The sequence below is a fragment of the Perognathus longimembris genome, chromosome 23 (assembly GCF_023159225.1).
Source record: "Perognathus longimembris pacificus isolate PPM17 chromosome 23, ASM2315922v1, whole genome shotgun sequence".
NCBI classification, from domain to species: Eukaryota; Metazoa; Chordata; class Mammalia; order Rodentia; family Heteromyidae; genus Perognathus; species Perognathus longimembris.
The window spans coordinates 32,104,742-32,124,578 of NC_063183.1; the positions used below are offsets into that span (position 1 = coordinate 32,104,742).

The following is a 19,837-nucleotide window of genomic DNA, read 5'->3' on the forward strand; positions in this document are numbered from 1 at the left end:
GCGGAGGGACGGCCGCCCGCCGCAGGGGTTGTGCGTGCGGGAGGGCCTGTACCCGCAAGGCGTCCGGGTTGGGGCGGGGGGGACCGAGCCCCTCGGGCCGCTCGGCCGGCTCGACAGCGGGCAGCGGCGGGCGGCACGCGACGCGGAGCGCCGAGCTCCCTCCCGGCCGGGCTCCGCGCCCCAGCGACCCAAGCCCGCGGCGGGGGGGGGCGGGGCCGCGCGGCGCGCCGGAAGTAGAACTCGCGCGGCGACGGAAGTGCGCGCCAAGATGGCGGCGCCCAGGCGGAGCTGGAGCGGGTAGGTGGCGTGCTGGAGGGCCCGGCTGTGGGGGACTCGCGTAGAGCTTAGCGTTACTTCCAGTTACTCCCCGAGACTGACATTCAAGATGTCAGCCTTTCTAGCACAGATTGGTTTGGGACAAATGTTCCCTGAAGTGTGTGTGTGTGTGTATTAATTTGTTCTTCTACTACAGTAATTGCTAAGGCTTTTTTGTGTATATCAGATAGTGTGGTAAGTGCATTGCTTGCACACACACGCACGTGCACATACATGCTGGTCCTGGGGCTTGAATTCAGAGCCTGGTTACTCTACTGGTGGCTCTATTGCTTGAGCCACAGCCCAACTTCCAGCTTTCTGTTGGTTAATTGGAGAATCTGATAGATTTTCTTGCCCAGGCTGGCTTTGAACTGTGATCCTCAAATCTTGGCCTCCTAAGCATGAGCCACTGGCATTGGACTAGTACTTGATTTCTGTTTGTTTGTTTTTTTCCAGTCCTGGGGCTTGAACTCAGGGCCTGAGCACTGTCCCTGGCTTCCTTTTGCTCAAGGCTAGCACTCGGCCAACTTGAGCCACAGCACCACTTCTGGCTTTTTCTGTGTATGTGGTACTGAGGAATCAAACCTAGGGGCTTTATGTATATATGAGACAAGCACTCTTGCCACTAGGCCATATTCCCAGCTTAGTATTTGATTTCTGACCTATTAGTTTCAAGGTTGCGCCTATAACCACCCTGACTCTCTAAAGTATGGACTAAATATTTAGCCTTGTTTTTAACCTATAGGGATCTACCTTTGAAGTCCTGTAGCACTAATTTCCCATATGATTAATATTTGGTCATAATGTAACTCACATTTTTACTCTATTATGTGTAGTTACCATACCCCCTCACCTCAAATTTCATTGCATCATTTGATCAAAGAGAGACTTCTACAAGGAAAAGTCACTTAAAATACAGACCTTTGAGATTTGTTTCTTGGCTCATAGGGAGAAAGAGATAATGAAATAGAATTTACTTATTTATTTTTTGATGGTCCTGGGCTTCATGTGCATATGGTTTACAGCTCAGCTAGTGTTCTACCAAGTGACCTATGCATGCCTCCAGCCTGGCTTTTTGCTGGTTTTTATGTGTATGTGTGTGTGTTTTTTGGCCAGTCCTGGGCTTGGACTCAGGGCCTGAGCACTGTCCCTGGCTTCTTTTTGCTCAAGGCTAGCACTCTACCACTTGAGCCACAGCGCCACTTCTGGCCGTTTTCCATATATGTGGTGCTGGGGAAACGAACCCAGGGCTTCATGTATAAGAAGCAAGCACTTTTGCCACTAGGCCATATTCCCAGCCCCTTGCTGGTTATTTTAGAGATGAAATCTCATGGACTTTCCTGCTGGGGCTGGCTTTGAATCTCCATCCTCTGGATCTCAGCCTCCTGAGTAGCTAGTATTATAGGCATGAGCCCCAGCACCCAGCTCCAGCTTTTCCTTTTTAGGAGCTTCATTAGAGCTTTTTCTGATACCTTCCTGCTATTCCAGACTTCTAGGATACTCAAGAATCACACAAAACTAGGCAACAGAACATAGTGATGAAACTCTTGGAATTCCTAGCTCCATCCCTTACTAACTCTTGAGACATTGAGCAAATGACTGAACTTCTTAGCACTCCTCTTTCCTCAGCTATCAAATGTGAATAAAAATGGTAATCTACATCATGTGGTTGTGAGGATTAAGTGAAGAGCTAGCAGTTGGAACTCCCATACTAGATGCCAATAATAAAATGATCAATATGCTGTACTCAGTGGTGCATACCTGTAATCTCAGCTACTAGGGAGGCCGAGGCAGGAGGATCACTTGAATCTACAAGTCTGAGAAGAGTCTGGACCCCATAACGAAATCCTGTCTCAAAAAAAGTTAAATAAATTACCAGCTGTACTTACTATTGTAGCTAATACTTACTGAGCATTTAGTACATACTGGCCTAATTATTTTTTCTTCATTCATTTAATCTTTACAGCCGTATGAGATAGGATTAGATGTCTGTTTCGATAGCCCCTGTATTTTTTGTTTGTTTTTCAGTTTTTTGTCAGTCCTGGGCCTTAAACTCAGGACCTGAGCACTGTCCCTGGCTTCTTTTGGCTCAAAGCTAGCATTCTACCACTTGTGCCACAGCGCCACTTCTGGCTTTTTCTATGTGGGGCTGAGGAATCGAACCCAGGGCTCTACCACTAGTCCATATTCCCAGGTCCTGCATTTTTGTTTTTTAACTGGGCTATAGCTCACACACTGTAAAGGTACCATATTAAAGTATACAGTTTAATGATTTTCAATATAGTCCTACAAGGTTGCAACCTAGAACATTTTCATGATCTCAAAGAGAAGATCTGTACCTATTAATCATTTTTCCAATTCTCCTAGCCCCCAAAACCACTAGTGTACTTTACATTTCTCTGGTTTTGTCTATTTCAGACATTTCACATAAATAGAGTCATGCGTTATAAGAACACTTGAGGAAATTCTCTGTTCCTGCCTCCTGCATGAGACGCTTTTCCTTTTATTTATAAGTCTCCTTACTTTATTCTGTTTTACTAAAATAAATTCCTGTTAAACTTCAAAAAAAAAAAAAGGATCCATTGTTACTGGCTTTGTTCACTTAGCAGGATGTGTGTTGTTGCATGTATAACCTTTTCATTCCTTTTCATTGGAAAATTCTATTCTGTTGTATATACCACACTTTGCTAGTCCATTATTCAGTTGGTGGACATTTCAGTTGCCTCTGCATCTCAGTTATTATGAATAATATAGTTCTGAATATTCAAGAACATGTTTTCATTTTTCTTCAGTGTATAGCAAGGAGTTGAATTACTCTGTCATCTGGTAGTTCTATGTTTAACATTCTGAGAGACTGCCAAACTGTTTTCCATAGTGACTGCACCGTCTTAAATCAGAAACCTCATACATTTACCAGGATTGTGTGAGGGTACCAGTTCTCACCCAACCCTGTGCGCCACACCCACTAACTACAAGGTCCCAAGTTCAAGCCCCAGATCACGTGCGCGCACACATAAATGGATGTGCATGTGCTCACTAATACTACTGGTTGCTTGGCACTGGTGGTGGCTCACACCTGTAATCCTAGCTACTCTGGAGGCTGAGATCCAGAGGATGGAGGTTCAAAGCCAGCCCAGGCAGGAAAGTCTTATGACTCATCTCCTATTAATAACCAAAAAAGCCGGAAGTGGACTTGTGGCTCAAGTGGCCATGAACAAAAAAAGCTCAGGGACAGGGTCCAGGCCCTGAGTTCAAGCCTTAGGACTGGCAGGAAAAAAAAATTTAAACCTAGTATAAGCAATAGGAGGGAGGGAGTGTGTAAAAGATATGAATGAGGGTAAATGGGGTCCCCCGGCTTCGTCTGGAGAGTCCAGCTCCCCATGCGGAGGGCCCCTGCCTATGCTGCTCTTAGGGTTGAGTGACGAGGACTGTGCACACCCCAGGAGCAGTGCTTCACTGAGTCTTTCTGAAGAGGCAGCCTGAGTGTCGACATGCTGTCCAGACCAAAGCCAGGGGAGTCCGAGGTGGACCTGCTGCGCTTCCAGAGTCAGTTCCTGGCCGCTGGCGCAGCCCCCGCTGTGCAGTTGGTGAAGAAAGGCAGCCGGAGAGGTGGAAGGGCTGCCCCGGACGGGCCTCCGCCGCAGGACCATCGGGATGTGGTGCTGCTGGATGGTGGGTGCCTGCATGGTGAGGTTGGGGAGGAGAGGGCCGGCCTGTCACCCTCCCTTGTCCTCGAGTGGCTGGATTCTGCCCATCATTATTTCAGACACTGCAGCTCCATTTATAGATGGAGGAACTGAGACTCAAAGAGGTTAAGTAATACCCGATGGTTGCAGCTTGAGCCCAGGCCCCACACACCTGCCTTTCCTTTGTTTTTAACCCTGCAACCCTCTGGGTCTTCTTGTGAAGATCTGAATGTTTTTTAGGTTTTTTTTGTTTTGTTTTGTTTTGTTTTTGCCAGTCCTGGGGCTTGAACTCAGGGCCTGGGCACTGTCCCTGGCTTCTTTTTGCTCAAGTCTAGCACTCTGCCACTTGAGCAACAGCTCCACTTCGAGCTTTTTCTGTGTATGTGGTACTGAGGAATCGAACCCAGGGCTTCATGCATCCTAGGCAAGCACTCTACCGCTAAGCCACATTCCTGGCCCCAATCTGAGTGGTTTTGGTTTTGGTTTTCAGACCTCCCAGATTCTCCTCCAGCTTTGGTTCCTGCTCCCCCTAAGAGATCCAGGCCCAGCCCTGGCCGCCCCCCGCTTCCAGATGAAGACCCTGAGGAGAGGCTGAACAGGCATGACCAGCACATCACCGCTGTCTTGACTAAAATTATTGTGCGTCTCCCCCTAGCGGAGTGGGGCAAGGCACCTTAAGGGTGCCCCAGGCCTTGATGGTGGGGGCTGGGCTTATGAGAGGGGGTGCTTTAGGAAGGTAGACTTTCCTCTGTGCAGTCAGGGAAGGTGGAGGTTGGTGCATGCGCCCTTGGGGTGAGGGTCAGTGGCACAGGATCTAGTCCAGAGACGTCTCTGCATCTCGTGCACCTGTGCTTGTAGGAACGAGATACAAGTTCTGTGGCCGTGAATCTGCCTGTGCCCAGCGGCGTTGCTTTCCCCCCTGTGTTCCATCGCTCACAAGAGAGACGGGTAAGCAGGGACTCCCTTCGTTTTTTTTTTTTGTTTTTTTTTTGGCCAGTCGTGGGCTTGGACTCAGGGCTTGAGCACTGTCCCTGGCTTCTTTTTTTGCTCAAGGCTAGCACTCTGCCACTTGAGCTACAGCGCCACTTCTGGCTGTTTTCTGTATATGTGGTGCTGGGGAATTGAACCCAGAGCCTCATGTATACGAGGCAGGCACTCTTGCCACTAGGCCATATCCCCAGCCCTCCCTTCGTTGTTGTTGGGGACATCGAGAGTCTCATCTTCTCCTGTTACAGTTTCAATAATTTGAGCAGCCTCAACAGCTCCCAATTTTAAAGCAGCATCCTAAGAAATTCATGGTACACATTACCTCACTGTAGCTCATGACAACCATGTCAGGTAGATACCACTATCCCCATTTTTCAGATGGGGAAACTGAGACCCCTAAAGAGATAAAGGTAAAAGCCATAACTTCAGCCCAAGTTTGTCACATTTCAAGACCTGTTTCCATAGGGCCCCAAGTTTGCTTTGTTTTTTGAGGTACTGGGGATCTAACGCCCCAGGCCTCATGCCTGCTGGGCAGGTGCTCTACCACCAAGCGGACACCAGCAGCCTCAGTCCTGCTTTTTCAGAGGACTAGGAGATTAAGTAACCCCCCTGGAGATTGAGCAGGCTCATCTCTCTGTTCCAGAGACCTGAATATAAGGCGTTGGGGTAGAGTCGGCCTGGGTTTTTCCTTTGCTCCACAGGGGAAGCCAGCATCTGGTAAGGGAAGCATCTTTGCTCGGGAGATCGCAGCCAGGCGGGCTTCTGAAAGCAGGCCTCCATCTGCCAGGGAAGTTGTGCCCAACCCAGACCCAGCACAGGGTGAGCTGCTGCCGCCGAACATGCTTACGCCGTGTGTGTGGGGGGGGGGTGTGTGTGCGCGCGTGTGCACTTGCGCGCGCTTCTAGAGGTCAAACTCAGGTCCTCATGCATGTTAGGCAAGCGCTGTACCACTAAGCTACATCCCCAGCCCCTGGGCTTGTCCTTTTTACAAGACATGATCACTTTACAATACATATCTTCCCTGCCTCAAACAAGAGGTACATTGAAGCTCCTGCCTGTACTTCTAGCTATTCAGGAGTCTGAGATCTGAGGATCACAGTTCAAAGCCAGCCTAGGCAGGAAAAGTCTATTAGACTTATCTTTAATTAACTACCAAAAGCTGTGGCTCAAGTGATAGAGTGCTATAGCCTTGAGCACAAAAACCTCAAGACAATGCCTAGATCTTGAGTTCAAGCCCCAGGACCAGAACAAAAAATGGGGGCGGGGGGGGGGAGGTGCATTTGAGCCATCTCAAGAGCAAGTCTTCCCGTGTACTTAGAGCACTAGGAGTGGGAGCCTGGGGTCCACTCTAGACCTGAGGCACATGGAGGAGGCAGGCTTCAACTCGACTCTAAAAGAAAGGGAAGGGGAATGCAAGATGTGGGGGTACACCAATGTAGTTCCATCACTTAAGAGGTCAAGGCAAGAGAATCACAAGTTAGTCCAGCCTGGCCACACAGAACATGTCTCAAAAGGGAGGGAGGGAGGGAGGGAGGGAGGATGGACATGTTTTCCCAAGAGTCCTGGGGTAAGAGTGAGTGGGTAGCTCTAGCACCCGTCCCCAGAGTGCCAGGGGTCCTGTGAGGCCCGCCGGAGTCTCGGCTCAGGCGGCAGGCTCTGGGACACTGGGACAATACACTTAGTGGAGGCGGGAAGTCGAGGCAGTGGGACTGATCATGTATTCCTTCCAGGTGCGGTGACCTGTGAGGCACCCAGCCCCGGAGGCCAGGGTGGCCAGCGGCCAGGGAACACCCACGACTTCCAGAGGCCACGTGTGGTCACGGGGAAGGGCCTCAGCCAGGAAGCCGAGCAGGAAGCCCAGACCATCCACGAAGAGAACGTAGCGAGACTGCAAGCCATGACTCCCGAGGAGATCCTGCGGGAGCAGCAGCAGCTCCTCACTCAGCTTGGTAAGGGGCCAGGCTGCTCGGCTGGGTTGAGGAAGGCTTACATTTGATGCCAGGCTTTCTACTGGGGTTTTCTGTTTTTCATTGTCCCGGTACGGGAACTTGAACTAAGACTTCACACTATCTCTTAGCTTTTTTGCTCAAGGCTGGCACCCTGCCACTTGAGCCACAGCACTACTTCTGACTTTTTGGAGGTTAGAGATAAGTCACAGCTGGGGTCTGGGAATGTGGCTCAGTGGTAGAGTGCTTGCCTAGCACGCATCAAGCCCTGGGTTTGATTCCTCAGCACCACAAAAACAGAAAAAAAGCCAGAAGTGGCGCTGTGGCTCAAGTGGTAGAGTACTAGCCTTAAGCAAAAGGAAGCCAGGGACAGTGCTCAGGCCCTGAGTTCAAGTCCCAGGACTGGCATAAAAAGAGTTACAGCCGAGCACCGGTAGCTCATGCCTATAATCCTACCTACTCAAGAGTCTGAGACCTGAGGATTGCAGTGTTCGAAGCCAGCCCAGGCAGAATAGTCTGTGAGACTCTTATCTCTGATAAACTACTCAGAAACAGAAGTGGTGCTGTGGCTCAAGCGGTCAAGCACTAGCCTTGAGTGCAAAGAGGTTCGGGAGGGGCTGGGAATGTGGCTCAGTGGTAGAGAGCTTGCCTTGCATGCATCAAGCCCTGGGATTCCCCAGCACCACGTAAACAGAAAAGGCCAGAAGTGACATTGTGGCTCAAGTGGTAGAGTGTTAGCCTCGAGCAAAAAGAAGCTGGGGACAGTGCTCAGGCCCTGAGTTCAAGGCCCAGGACCAGCAAAGACAAACAAACAACAACAACAAAGATAAGAGTCACAGACCTTCCTGCCTAGGATGGCTTCAGATCTCAATCCTCACATGTCAGCCTTCTAAATTAGCTAAGATTACAGGCATAAGCCAATAGCACCTGGCCAGACATACTAGACTTTGAATAAGTGATGCATAAACTGGCTGAGAGCAGTGAGGGCACTTGTTCACTTGGTCCCCTTGCCCTCTCTCTGGGCTTAGCTAGCATTCATATGTTTATTCCACATACGGACCTCTGACCTGGTACCAAGCTCCAGGTCAAGCCAAGCGTAAGCACCTAGGCCAGGGAATGAAAAGGGTTGATCATCAGGCTCTAGAGGCCTTACAGGTGGGAGGGCAGAGTCACCGAGGGCTATAGGAGACTGCAGGGGGCTGAGGCCAGAGATGGGAGCAGCTTACCTTGTCCTTGGCACCCAGAAGCAGGCAGCTTTAAGCAAGTGCCTGGTGCTTAGGAGCTGGGGTATGTCTGCCCTCCTTACTCTCCCTCCTCCTGTGCTTGTAGACCCTAGCTTGGTTGCCTTCCTGAGATCTCATGGCCATACCCGGGGGCAAGTAGGAGAGCAGAAGCCAGGAGGACCCTTGGGTCATGTCACCAAAGAGGAGCCTGTGACATCAGCCTTTGCCGGTGAACCCAGGAAGGAAGAGAAGCTGGAGCCAGGAACCCCAGGTTTGGAGAAGGCCCATCTTTGTTTGGTGTGGATAAAAGTAGAGAAATGAGCGACCTTCTGGATGGGTGGATGGGAGGAAAGAGGCTTCTCTGCCCTTGGAATTAGAATGTTAATCCTCATTAGTGCCTTTAAATTGGCTCAAATCAGGACTCACGGCTGATGCGTCCTCTTCCTGCACATGCTTCCTGTTTCCTTGCCCTGTGGCTGCCCCTTCCCTCCCTTCCCTGGTGAGCGCAAGGGCAGCCACATGCTCCCCTCCCCCCTGGACAGGGCGCTGCCTGGCCCTGGCCCTGGCCCCGGCCCGTCCCTCCTGCCGTGCCTTCTCCCTCTTCCCAGTGGGGGGGGGGGGGGGACATGGAAGGGCAAGGGTTTCGGGAGGGGAAGACTGCTGCAGGTCTGTGGACCTGCCCGACCGCGGCAGAGGCCGATGGAAGCACCCGCTTTCTAGAAACTAGATTATCCTATTAAGGATTAACGACAGAAGGAATTGAATTACATCAGCCATGAACCTCCTGCTCCCTGAGGATTAGGGGCGGGTGGGCAGGCTGGGGGTAGGGCGGACGGAGGAGGAGTCAGGAGGGTGTACTGGGGTGGTGTCTACATCCTAACTTCCCCGGAGCCACCCCCCCTCACTGTCCCCACTCCAGTCTTCCTTTCCCTTTCCCGGGGTTCGTGCTCGAGAGTGGACGGCTGTGCTTCCCGTGGCGGGGGTAGCCTCCTGTTCCGTCCTCCCCCCCACTCTCCCCCTCCTCACGGATCATCTCTGTTGTAGCTGAGACATTCACCCAGTTCCTAGGAGTGTCACTGCAGGCCATACATTTAGCCAGAACCGAGGCTGCTGCTGCTGTCTGTGTCTGAGCCCCTGTGGGTTAGCAGGGAATACTGTCATGCCCCATCTTCCCAGGTGTGGCACTGCCCGTGACCCCCCACAAAGAATGGCTCCACATGGACGCTGTGGAGCTGGAGAAGCTCCACTGGACCCAGGACCTGCCCCCCCTCCGGCGGCAGCAGACCCAGGAGGTGAGCGGGGCGAGGGGCCTGCCGCCCCTGCTTCCAGAGCTCAGGCGCTCTGTCCACATGCGCCCCAGAAACAGCTCTCCTCGCCCCGGCTCTCCTCTCCCGGCACCTAAGGCCAGAGGAGTTCCATGTCCCGAGGCCTGCCCGAACCTCGTCTCCTTCTCTTCCCACCAGAGAATGCAGGCCCGATTTAGTCTTCAGGGAGAGCTCCTGGCCCCCGACGTGGACCTGCCCACGCACCTGGGGCTGCACCACCATGGAGAGGAGGCGGAGGTGAGGACGGGCCCCGGGAGGGCTGGGGCCCCACAAGTGCCTGCAGTGACGGTGTGGAGAGGACCCCCGACCCGTTGCCTTTGGCCTCTTGCGTGCCTTGTTCCAGTTCATTCCATTTCTTAGGCTCAAAATGACGTTCCCGTCCTCCTCCCGTTCTGCTCCGTTCTAGAACCTGCCAGTCCACTTCCATTACCTCCCCCTGATGCTGACTGGAGCTTGGCCCCTCTCCCCCGTGGGCGCTCACTCGCCGCCTTCCAGCCCCCTCACCTGGGCTGCTGGCCCAGCTCAGGCCCTGCCCGGGGAAGCTTCTAGATCCCCTCTGCTCTCAGCGCACGGTCCTGGCTCCTCCGTGAGGCTGTGGCCGCTCTCCCTGTAGCCCCGCTGCGCCGCCCCTCTGCCCGCTCCGGCCACTCCTGCCCTCGCGCACCTGCCAGCGAAACCTCCACCGCGGGGGTCTCCCCCGCCTGCCCCCCGCCCCCGCCACCACACCTTGCAAATGAATGCCCTGTTGTCCTCGCCAGCTTGAGGCTCCGTGTCGCAGAGGCAGGGAGTTTCACTTGCGTGTGTCTGTGCACACCTTGCCGGGTGTTTTCTGGCTACTGCCTGTGTCATGGTTCCCTCTGACCCCTTACCCCTGCCTCAGAGAGCAGGGTACTCCCTACAGGAGCTGTTCCACCTCACCCGAAGCCAGGTGTCCCAGCAGAGAGCTCTTGCCCTGCACGTATTGTCCCAGGTCATCAGCAGGGTAAGTGGACTCTTCCTGCCTAACTCCCCCCTCCCCCACCCCATTGCCCCTTCCCCCCAGACCCTTGTCCTTTGACCTTAGACTTCCCCATCTCTTGCCCTTCTCACTGAGGGTCACCCTGGAGTTGGGCAGTAGGTATCAGCATCTTCACCGATTTTATCCTTCTACCCCCAAGGCGCAGGCTGGCGAGTTTGGGGACCAGCTGGTGGGAAGTGTCTTAGGCCTGCTTTTGGATGCTGGCTTCCTCTTCCTGCTGCGTTTCTCTTTGGATGACAGAGTGGATGGGGTCATCGCAGCCGCCATCCGGGCTCTTCGTGCTCTGCTGGTGGCTCCCGGAGCTGAGGTACTGCGGGGCAGGAAGGGGGTTGAGCTGTCCGGCCTCTGCTCCCCGTGCTAGCCCTGCCCTTCTGCTAAGAAATTAGACTTTGCAGGAAGTGTGGAGAACTAGGTGGCAGACATCACCCTGTTCTCTTAAAGGCCCCAAAGCCCCAAAGCCTGTTTGCTATGCTTTTTGTGGGGTGTTCTCGCTGTTCCCCTAGAGCTGTTTGCTGCCTTTCCTCCTCTCCTTCCTTGCCCCCTCCTCGCAGGAGCTCCTGGACAGCACCTTCTCCTGGTACCACGGGGCTTCGGTGTTCCCTATGATGCCCAGCCAGGAGGACAAGGAGGACGATGGCGAAGATGAAGAACCCCCAGCAGGAAAGGCGAAACAGAAGAGCCCCGAGGAAGAAAGCCGACCTCCGCCCGACCTGGCCCGACACGATGTCATCAAGGTAGAGGAAGCTTTCCGGAGCACCCCTGGAACGCCGGTGTCAAGGGTGTGGGCAGGAGGGTTCATCCACACCCAGGGCCCCGCCGCATTTGGCAGAGGATTTCTCTCCCTGACCCCAGGGCCTCCTGGCTACCAACTTGCTGCCTCGGCTGCGCTACGTGCTAGAGGTGACCTGCCCAGGACCCTCTGTGGTCCTTGACACCCTGGCCGTGCTCATCCGCCTGGCCCGCCATTCCCTGGAGTCTGCCACACGGGTGAGGAGGAGAGGGAGGACCCGACAGGGCCGGGAGCCTTGCTGCCCTGGTCTCCATCCTCAGCCTCCTTCCTGCATGGTCCTGCTGTCTCCTGCAGGTCCTGGAATGCCCTCGGCTGATGGAAACCATAGTGCGGGAGTTCCTGCCTACCAGCTGGCCCCCCGCGGCCGCCGGGCCCACCCCCAGTCTGCACAGAACGCCCTGCGCTGCGGCCATGAAACTGCTTCGAGTCTTGGCCTCGGCGGGTAGGAACATTGCTGCCCGGCTGGTAAGCAGACACGGAGCAAGGGTGGGGCGGGGGATTGGATTGGGAGCTAATCATGACCCCTGTACTCTAGGTGGCCAGCTCATCTTCCTCCTCCTCTCTGGCCCAGTTGCTTAGAATCTCCACAGAAGGCCAGGGGCCAGTGGCTTTTAGGCCTGTCATCCTAGCTACTCAGGAGGCTAAGCTCTGAGCATCGCTGTTCAAAGCCAGCCTGGGCAGGAAAGTTCATGAGGTTCTTATCTCCAGCAAATTACAAAAAAAACTGGAAGTGGCGCTGTGGCTCAAGTGGTAGAGCTCTAGCCTTGAGCAAAGGAAGCTTAGAGACAGCGCCAGCCCCTCAGTTCAAGCCCCAGGACTGACAAGAAAACAAACAATTTCTACAGAAAGGCCCAGGCAGGCACCTCATCATCAGAGCCCAGGTGTCCTGTAGGCCTGGTCCAGCCTCAGGATGTGGGGGGGCTCCCGGGCCCAACTGAGATCCAGAGGAACCACCTGTAGGCGGGGTCCTCACCTGGAGCCGCACAGACAAGAAAGAGCACCCAGAAAAAAAGAGGGGGGGAGAGAACAGGGTACTTTCACCCCTACTCTGAGCTGTGACCCTGGTAGCCGGGTTGAGCCCCCTTTCCACAGTGACAGAGCCCGCCGGCACTGGTTGGATGTGTGACCCCCCCCAGCTGACCCCGATCCCCACAACTTGTACCCACTCCCAGTTGAGCAGCTTCGATCTCCGGAGCCGCCTGTGCCGCTTCCTGGCCGAAGCTCCTGGAGAACTGGCCTTGCCCCCCGAGGAAGCCGAGGCACTGAGCACGGAGGCCTATCGCCTGTGGGCTGTGGCTGCCTCCTACGGCCACGGCGGCGACCTTTACAGGTGCGGGGGAGTGGGGGGCCCCGCGAACCTCCCTCCTGGCTTCCATACTTGGCCTAACCCAACACTTCAGCCGCGCTCAAGGTTCCAAGCTGGGAGAGAGGCCAAGAAAAAGGAAGAGGGGCTTCTGGCTGTACCCCTGTAGCTGGGGAAGTGGGGAACGAGCCTAGGGTCAGCGCGTTCTGGGCACAGAAGCACTGGGGGCTGGGTGAGGTCGTCCTGCCCGCCCAAGCGCGCCCAGCCCGGGCTCCCCCGCCCGGTCCTCCGTAACCGCACGTCCCCGATCTCGGTCTCCCTTCCTGCAGTGACTGACGGCGCGTTTGTTCCTTGTCAGGGAGCTGTACCCGGTGCTCGCGAGGGCCCTGCAGGCCGTGCCGGCGGAGCTCAGCGCCCACCCCCTGCCACCCCTGTCCGTGCAGCGGGCGGCCTCGCTGCTCACCCTCCTCACGCAGCTCACCCTGGCAGCCGGCGGCGCCCGCTCGGAGCTCTCCAGGTAGGCCGGCCCCGGCAAGCCCGTCAGGCCGGACTGCGTCTGCGCGGGGAGGGAGTGCCCGCCCCGCCCTCACTGTGGCCCTCTTGGCCCTCCTGCAGTGACGCTGCCCGGGCCGCTTCGTCCGTCACGTGGACGCAGGTGTGTGGACTCCAGCCTCTCGTGGAGCCGTGTCTAAGGCAGACCTTGAAGCTGCTGCCCAGACCTGATAGGTGGAGTGCCGTGGGCCCGGTGCCCACCGCCTGCCTGCTGTTCCTGGGTGCCTACTACCAGTCCTGGAGCCAGCAAGTGAGTAGTGCCCGCCCGCCTTCCCTCCCCTTCCCACCTCTGCCCCCCTGCACGTGGTGTGTGCGCATGCGCGTCTGTGTCGCTGGGGATGGGACCCACGGCCTCGTGCTAGCAAGTGCTCCACTCCCGAGCTACGCCCTGAACTCTACCCTGTGCCTTTGCACTCTTCTCCATTCCCCTTCCGGCCTCTTTGTCCCAGAGGGGGATTCGTCAGGGGAGCCAGAGACAAGCAGCACTAAGCCCTTCCGCTCCCCGCGCACCCCAGACCTGGTGCACCAGAGAGCTCAGGGCCTCCGCTCCTTCAGAGGGGCCGCACTGCAGGGTCCTCCGAGCTGCTTCTCGGGCTCTTGGGGCTCTAGGCTCGGGCACACGGGGCTAGGGGGATAGATGACCTGAGCCGTCGGCTGCGTGGGCCCCTCTGCCCTCCAGCCAAACTTGTGCCCGGAGGACTGGCTTCAGGACATGGAGCGCCTGACGGAGGAGCTGCTGCTGCCCCTGCTGAGCCAGCCCGCGCTGGGCGGCCTGTGGGACTCGCTCAGGTACGCGCCGCGTGCACGGGGGGGGGGGGGGCCCTGTGACCTCAGGGGCACTGAGTGCGGGACTCAGGTACATGCCACGTGCACAGCGGGGGAGGGGGTTCCCCTGTGATCATCCCTCAAGGGCACTGAGGTGCCTGGCACCGGCCCGCCCAGCTGAGCCTCACTGGTCTTTCCCAGTCTGGCGCCCATTGGGCCACAGACCCCCCCCTCCGCCAGCTTCCGCATCTTCCCCGCCCCCCCCCCCCTTGCAGGCCCTGCTCTCCCGTCTGCAACCCACTGTCCTGTGCTGCAGCTGCCGAAGGCGTCCCCAGCCTCGCGTCGCTGGGCTGCGCGGGAGGCTGCCCCCCGCTCAGCCTGGCCGGGTCAGCCTCCCCCTTCCCATTCCTCACTGCCCTCCTCCATCTTATCAACACCGTGGTCCAGATCCACAAGGGACTGTGTGGCCAGGTAATCCCAGGGAGCCGGCCAAGACGGCTAGAATCGGGGGAAGTGACGGGGCGGGGGGGAGGCAGGGGAGGCCTCTTCTGTCAGCACCCACATTTCTGAGTGCGTGTGGGGAGACAGCCACCGGGAAGCCCCAGGATCCATTTCCAGATCTGAAGGCCGGCCTTTCCGCAGCTGGCGTCCGTGCTGGCCGCCCCTGGACTCCAGAGCTACCTGCTGCAGTGCGCGGCTCCCCGCGCCGCGCCGCCCCTCACCCCCCTCTCCGCCTGGGCCTTCCGCCACGAGCACCACCTGCAGCACCTGGCCCTGGCCCTGGCCCAGAAAGCGGTGGGTCCCGCCGCCCGGGCCTCTGCCCTCTGCCTGCCCGCCCCTCGTCCTGCCCACACCGCCCTCCCCGCCCCCTCCTCCTGCCCACACCACCCCGCCCGCCCCTCGTCCTGCCCACACCGCCCCGCCCGCCCCCTCCTCCTGCCCACACCACCCCGCCCGCCCCTCGTCCTGCCCACACCGCCCCGCCCGCCCCCTCCTCCTGTCCACACCGCCCTCCCGCCCCCTCCTCCTGTCCACACCGCCCTCCCGCCCCCTCGTCCTGCCCACACCGCCCCGCCCGCCCCTCCTCCTGTCCACACCGCCCTCCCGCCCCCTCGTCCTGCCCACACCGCCCTCCCGCCCCCTCGTCCTGTCCACACCGCCCCGCCCGCCCCTCGTCCTGCCCACACCGCCCCGCCCGCCCCTTCCTCTTGTCCACACCGCCCCGCCCGCCCCCTCCTCCTGTTCATACCGCCCCGCCCGCCCCCTCCTCCTGCCCACACCGCCCTGCCCGCCCCCTTGTCCTGTCCATACCACCCTTCTCACCAACCGCGCCCTGCCTGCCCCTCCCCAGGCAGCGCTGCAGCCCTCGCCCGCCGCCGGCGCCGCGGCCCTCTTCCACACCATGGCCTTGGCCCTGCTGAGCCGCCTGCTGCCCGGAAGCGAGTACCTGGCCCAGGAGCTGCTGCTGAGCTGCGTGTTCCGGCCCGAGTTCCTCCCGTAAGTCCTCACTCCAGCCGCCAGCTCAGCCGCGTGCGTGCTGCTCCCCTGAGGCCTGGGTCTCCTTCTTTGATTCTACGTAACCAGTGTTCTACCCCCCCCCCCCCCCGAGGGTGACTGTGAGACTTCAGTGTCGCTGTGTGGCTGTGACGGGGTGCGGAAGCCACCCCTAGGCCTGCCACCGAGCGCCTGTCCTGTCTCTGCCATTCCCTTGGGGTTTATCTATAGGGCTGTTTGGCGGGCTAGGTGCATGTGTGTGTTTGGGGAGGTTGGGCGGGCTGGGGTTGGACCTCGGGGCCCTTGCCTTTGTCGGGTGGTGTCCTTCCGCCTGAGCTGCACCTCCAACTTTACTGATCTGTATAGGAAGCGTTTTTCCTATGCTACGAGAGGGAGACTGTACTTGATGGAGCATAGAGAAGTGACGTGAACTTGGCCTTGGCCGTGACTCCAGGGTCTGTTCTTGGAGCTGCTCCACACCGCCCCGTGGAAGCGCGCCTCAGCGTCGGGGCGCTGCGCCCCCTCCCCCCTCACCTCTGGCTTCTGTTGCAGGGAAAGCGCAGCCGGGGGCCCGGAGGCAGCCGACCTCTCGGATGGGCTGTCCTTGGGGAGCGGCGGGGACGCTCGGTGTGGACGAGGGGCTCTCCTTACCCAGGCCTGCCAGGACCTCCCCAGCATCCGCAGCTGCTACCTGGCCCACTGCTCCCCGGCCCGCGCCGGCCTGCTGGCCTCCCAGGCCCGGCACCGCGGGGACGCGCAGCGAGCCGCCGCCCTGCTGCTGCCTGTGCCGGAGCAGCCGCTGCTGCCCGCCGACTGGCCCTTCCAGCCGTTGCTTCATCTCTACCACCGGGCCTCGGACACGCCCTCGGGGCTGCCCCCCGCCGACGCCGCGGGCACAGCGACCCGGGTCCTGCAGTGGGTGCTGGTGCTGGACAGCTGGCGTCCCGAGGCCCTGGGGGCCGTGCCGCCCGCCGCGCGCCTGGCGCGGCTCATGTGTTTGTTCCTGGTGGACGGCGAGCTGTTCCGGGAGGCCCCGGTTCAGCGTCTCGTGGCGGCCCTGCTAGCCCGCCTCTGCCGGCCTCAGGTCTTACCGAGCCTCAACCTGGACTGCCCGCTCCCCGGCCTCACGTCTTTCCCCGACCTCTATGCCAGCTTCCTGGACCATTTTGAATCCGTGTCTTTTGGGGACCACCTATTCGGGGCTCTGGTCCTCCTTCCTCTGCAGCGCCGGTTCAGTGTCGCCTTGCGCCTCTCCCTCTTTGGGGATCACATGGGAGCCTTGCGAGCTCTGGGCATGCCTCTGGCCCAGGTGACTTTCTCAGCCCCGTAGCGCCTGCCGGGGGGCAACCCCCCTGGGCTCCGGGCCTCCTCCTGAGAGCCTGGCGAGGCCTCGGGTCCCTCCTCTCAACTGGAGGGGGTTTGGGTGGAATCCACAGAAAGGGGGGTATATATTATTAATAAGTCAGAGCTTCTTGCTTGTAAGGTGCCACGATTTCCAAATAAGGAATTTGCTAAAATTTCCTAAACATCAGCCCTAGTGGCTCGAACCTGTCATCTTAGCCCCTTGGGAAGTATAGATTGGAAAATCGCTGTTCAAGACCAGCCTGAGCAGGAGAGTTCAAGACTCCATCTCACACCTACTCTCGTAGCTCCCGGGGAAGCACAAATAGGAAGATCACTGTCCAGGCTGGCCCGGGCACGGAGCAAGGCCTTCATCTTGAAATTAAACATAAGAAAGGCTGACAGAGTGGCTCAAGTGGTAGAGTGTCTGCCCAACCTAAGAGTGAGGCCTTGAGTTCAGTTTTTATCAGTTTTTAGTTCCTTTATATGTACATAGCCACTTTTATAAAATTCATGTGGGATGGTGAGGTTTTTCCCATATAACATTATATTGTAACGATCTCTCATCTCATAAACCAGTCTAAGAAATCAATGTTTGATTTCTCTTTGTGGTGCTGGAGTTCGAACCCACGGCCTGTGCCTGCTAGCAAGGGCTCTCCCCCGAGCTCGGTGGTTAACTTGCAGGTGCTGGGGAAGGATGGCTGTCTAGCCAGGCCCTGGCCGTGCCCATCCCTGCCCCCCCCTCACGGGGTCTCGCTTTCCCCATCTCAGCTGCCCGTGTCCCTGGAGTGCTACACGGCGCCTCCCGAAGACAACCTGGCCCTCCTTCAGCTCTACTTCCGGGCGCTGGTCACGGGCGCCCTCCGGCCACGCTGGTGCCCCGTGCTCTACGCCGTGGCCGTGGCTCACGTCAACAACTTCATGTTCTCCCAGGACCCAAAGAGCTCGGTAAGTTGCCTCCCTGAGTTCCAAGCGGGGAAGGATCGAGAGACGGGGCTGCCACACAAAGCCGGTGGGTGGGGGGCGGGGGGGGGGTTAACAGCCCTCAGCGTGGTGCCGCCTCCCCCTGTTCTAGGATGAGGTGAAGGCTGCTCAGAGGACTATGCTGCGGAAGACTTCCCTGCTAGCAGAGGAGGCAAGCGTGGGGCCGCTGGGGGCGGCGGGGACAGAACGGGGGGACAGACGGCCCCCCGCAGGCTCTCAGCGCGCTCAGGAAGTTCACAAAGTTGCTTCCCTGTCCGCAGGTTCTCCGGCAGCACCTCCTCTACTACAAGCTCCCCGACCCCAGCCTCCCGCGGGGCTTCGAGCTGTACTCAGAGCTGCCCCCCCTGAGGCAGCAGCACCTCGAGAGGCTGACCGCGGGGCCCCTCCAGAGCAGAGCGCCCCAGACCTAGCACAGCCGCTGCAGGCGCAAAGATGGGCGCATCTTCCGGGCTCCTCCCCAGACACTCGGTCACAGTGTGGGCATCGAGCCCTAGAGGAGGCAGAGGACAGAGGAGCTCGAGGCCTGCCTGCCTGCCTGCCTCGCAGTGAGAACGAGCCTGTTACTCCTGACCTGGAACGCAGGGTCTGGCGCCTCGGGCCTGGGCTGGGAACAAGAGGCGGCTTGTCTTGTCCCTCTTTAGGGACGAGGCAGTCTAAGTACCCCCAGCCTCCCACCCTAGGCCACGATAGAGAAATGTATAGTACACTGTATATGGAAATAAAGTTTTTTTTAGTCTGGTGGCTGATTTGGACTGATTTTTGTCATATTCTCTGTTAGAACCAAGAGGTGAGTTACCTGGACAGGAGTGATTTGGGGCGGTCATGAGGGGAAGGAGTAAACAGTCCACGTGGGGACGGTGAGAATGTGGGTCCCAGCCTCTCCCCCCGCCCCCAGCGGCAGGCACAAAGCTCCTGGGGGAGGAGAGTACTTCTGGAAGAACCGGCTCTGTAAAGAAGCGCGGCGTCGGTGCGGACACCTCGTGCTCGCCATTTCCAGCAACAGACGTGGAAGAGCAAAGCTTCAGCCTGGGCGGCGGCTGCCCCTCCATGCGCCCTGAGACCCAGCCTCTGGGCCAGGTCCCCGCTGCCCCTGTCATGGTCATTAAAGAACTGCTCACTAGAAGCACTAGCAGTTATGGAGAAGTTGGGGTGCTGAACATACCACCCAAAGTGTTGTTAACTTTATATGAAAAACCTAATAGTGCTGTGGAGTTGTGTGTGTGTGTGTGTGTATGTGTGTGTTTGCCTTGAACTCAGGGCCTGGGCACTGTCCCTGTCTTCTTTTTTTTTTTTGGGCCAATCCTGGGGCTTGGACTCAGGGCCTGAGCACTGTCCCTGGCTTCTTTTTGCTCAAGGCTAGCACTCTGCCACTTGAGCCACTGCGCCACTTCTGGCCATTTTCTGTATATGTGGTGCTGGGGAATCGAACCCAGGGCCTCATGTATATGAGACAGGCACTCTTGCCACTAGGCCATATCCCCAGCCCCCTGTCTTCTTTTTGCTCAAGGCTAGCACTCTACCACTTGAGCCACAGCGCCACTTCTGGCTTTTTCTGTTTAGGTTGTGCTGAGGAATGGAACCCAGGGCTTCATGCATGCTAGGCGAGCACTCTGCCGCTAAGCCGTACTCGCAGCCTGTGGAGTTTTTTAAAGCATCACTTCGAGAGCTGCCACCCTGGGCAATCCAGATAGAGAGCCACTCCACCCACAATTGACAAAGATGAAAGAAAAATACGCAGCTCCCGTAAAAGGAAATAAACTGAAGGCAAAGCTCACTCTGTTGTGAGGGCCTCAGGAGAAGCCTGCTGAGTAGATTCTTCTCAGTTGATGAGACCCTGAAAAGTGATTTTACATAACCTGAATAATTTGTATAGTATCCACTCTTCTGAACACTTTAAAGCTCATTTAATAGACAAAATTAACATCACATTTTTGTTATATACTTAGAATCTGATAAAAATGCATTGTTAAGCCAGGTACTGGTTGCTTACGGCAGTAATCCTAGTTACTCAGGAGGCTGAGATCTGGGATCATGGTTCAAAGGCAGCCCAGGCAGGAAAGTCCCCATGAGACTCTAATCTCCAATGAACCACTCAAAAGCTGGAAGTT

At 57.4% G+C, this 19,837-nt stretch overlaps 1 protein-coding gene across 1 annotated transcript; it reads left to right on the plus strand.

The window, feature by feature from the left end:
* Positions 1–258: 258 nt before the first annotated feature.
* Rpap1 (RNA polymerase II associated protein 1) lies at positions 259–18,306 on the plus strand. The gene is made up of 25 exons (XM_048332680.1): positions 259–335; positions 3,726–3,987; positions 4,492–4,640; positions 4,860–4,949; positions 5,690–5,807; positions 6,719–6,937; positions 8,264–8,419; positions 9,334–9,449; positions 9,621–9,719; positions 10,363–10,464; positions 10,640–10,807; positions 11,052–11,234; positions 11,353–11,487; positions 11,585–11,755; positions 12,463–12,620; positions 12,952–13,110; positions 13,209–13,395; positions 13,825–13,934; positions 14,186–14,381; positions 14,553–14,705; positions 15,262–15,407; positions 15,957–16,713; positions 17,517–17,693; positions 17,821–17,880; positions 17,990–18,306. The coding sequence occupies exons 2-25, from the start codon at positions 3,807–3,809 to the stop codon at positions 18,137–18,139; spliced, it is 4,140 nt and encodes a 1,379-aa protein (XP_048188637.1). The 5' UTR covers positions 259–335; positions 3,726–3,806; the 3' UTR covers positions 18,140–18,306.
* The last annotated feature ends 1,531 nt before the right edge of the window (positions 18,307–19,837 follow it).

What these genes read in the sequence shown, in the direction of transcription:
- Rpap1 (XM_048332680.1), top strand. Translation starts at nt 3,807, where the DNA reads ATGCTGTCCAGACCAAAGCCAGGGGAGTCCGAGGTGGACCTGCTGCGC. An exon ending in CTGTCTTGACTAAAATTATT is followed by an intron (nt 4,641 to 4,859) that starts GTGCGTCTCCCC and finishes CTGTGCTTGTAG; the next exon opens with GAACGAGATACAAGTTCTGT. An exon ending in GGAAGAGAAGCTGGAGCCAG is followed by an intron (nt 8,420 to 9,333) that starts GAACCCCAGGTT and finishes CCATCTTCCCAG; the next exon opens with GTGTGGCACTGCCCGTGACC.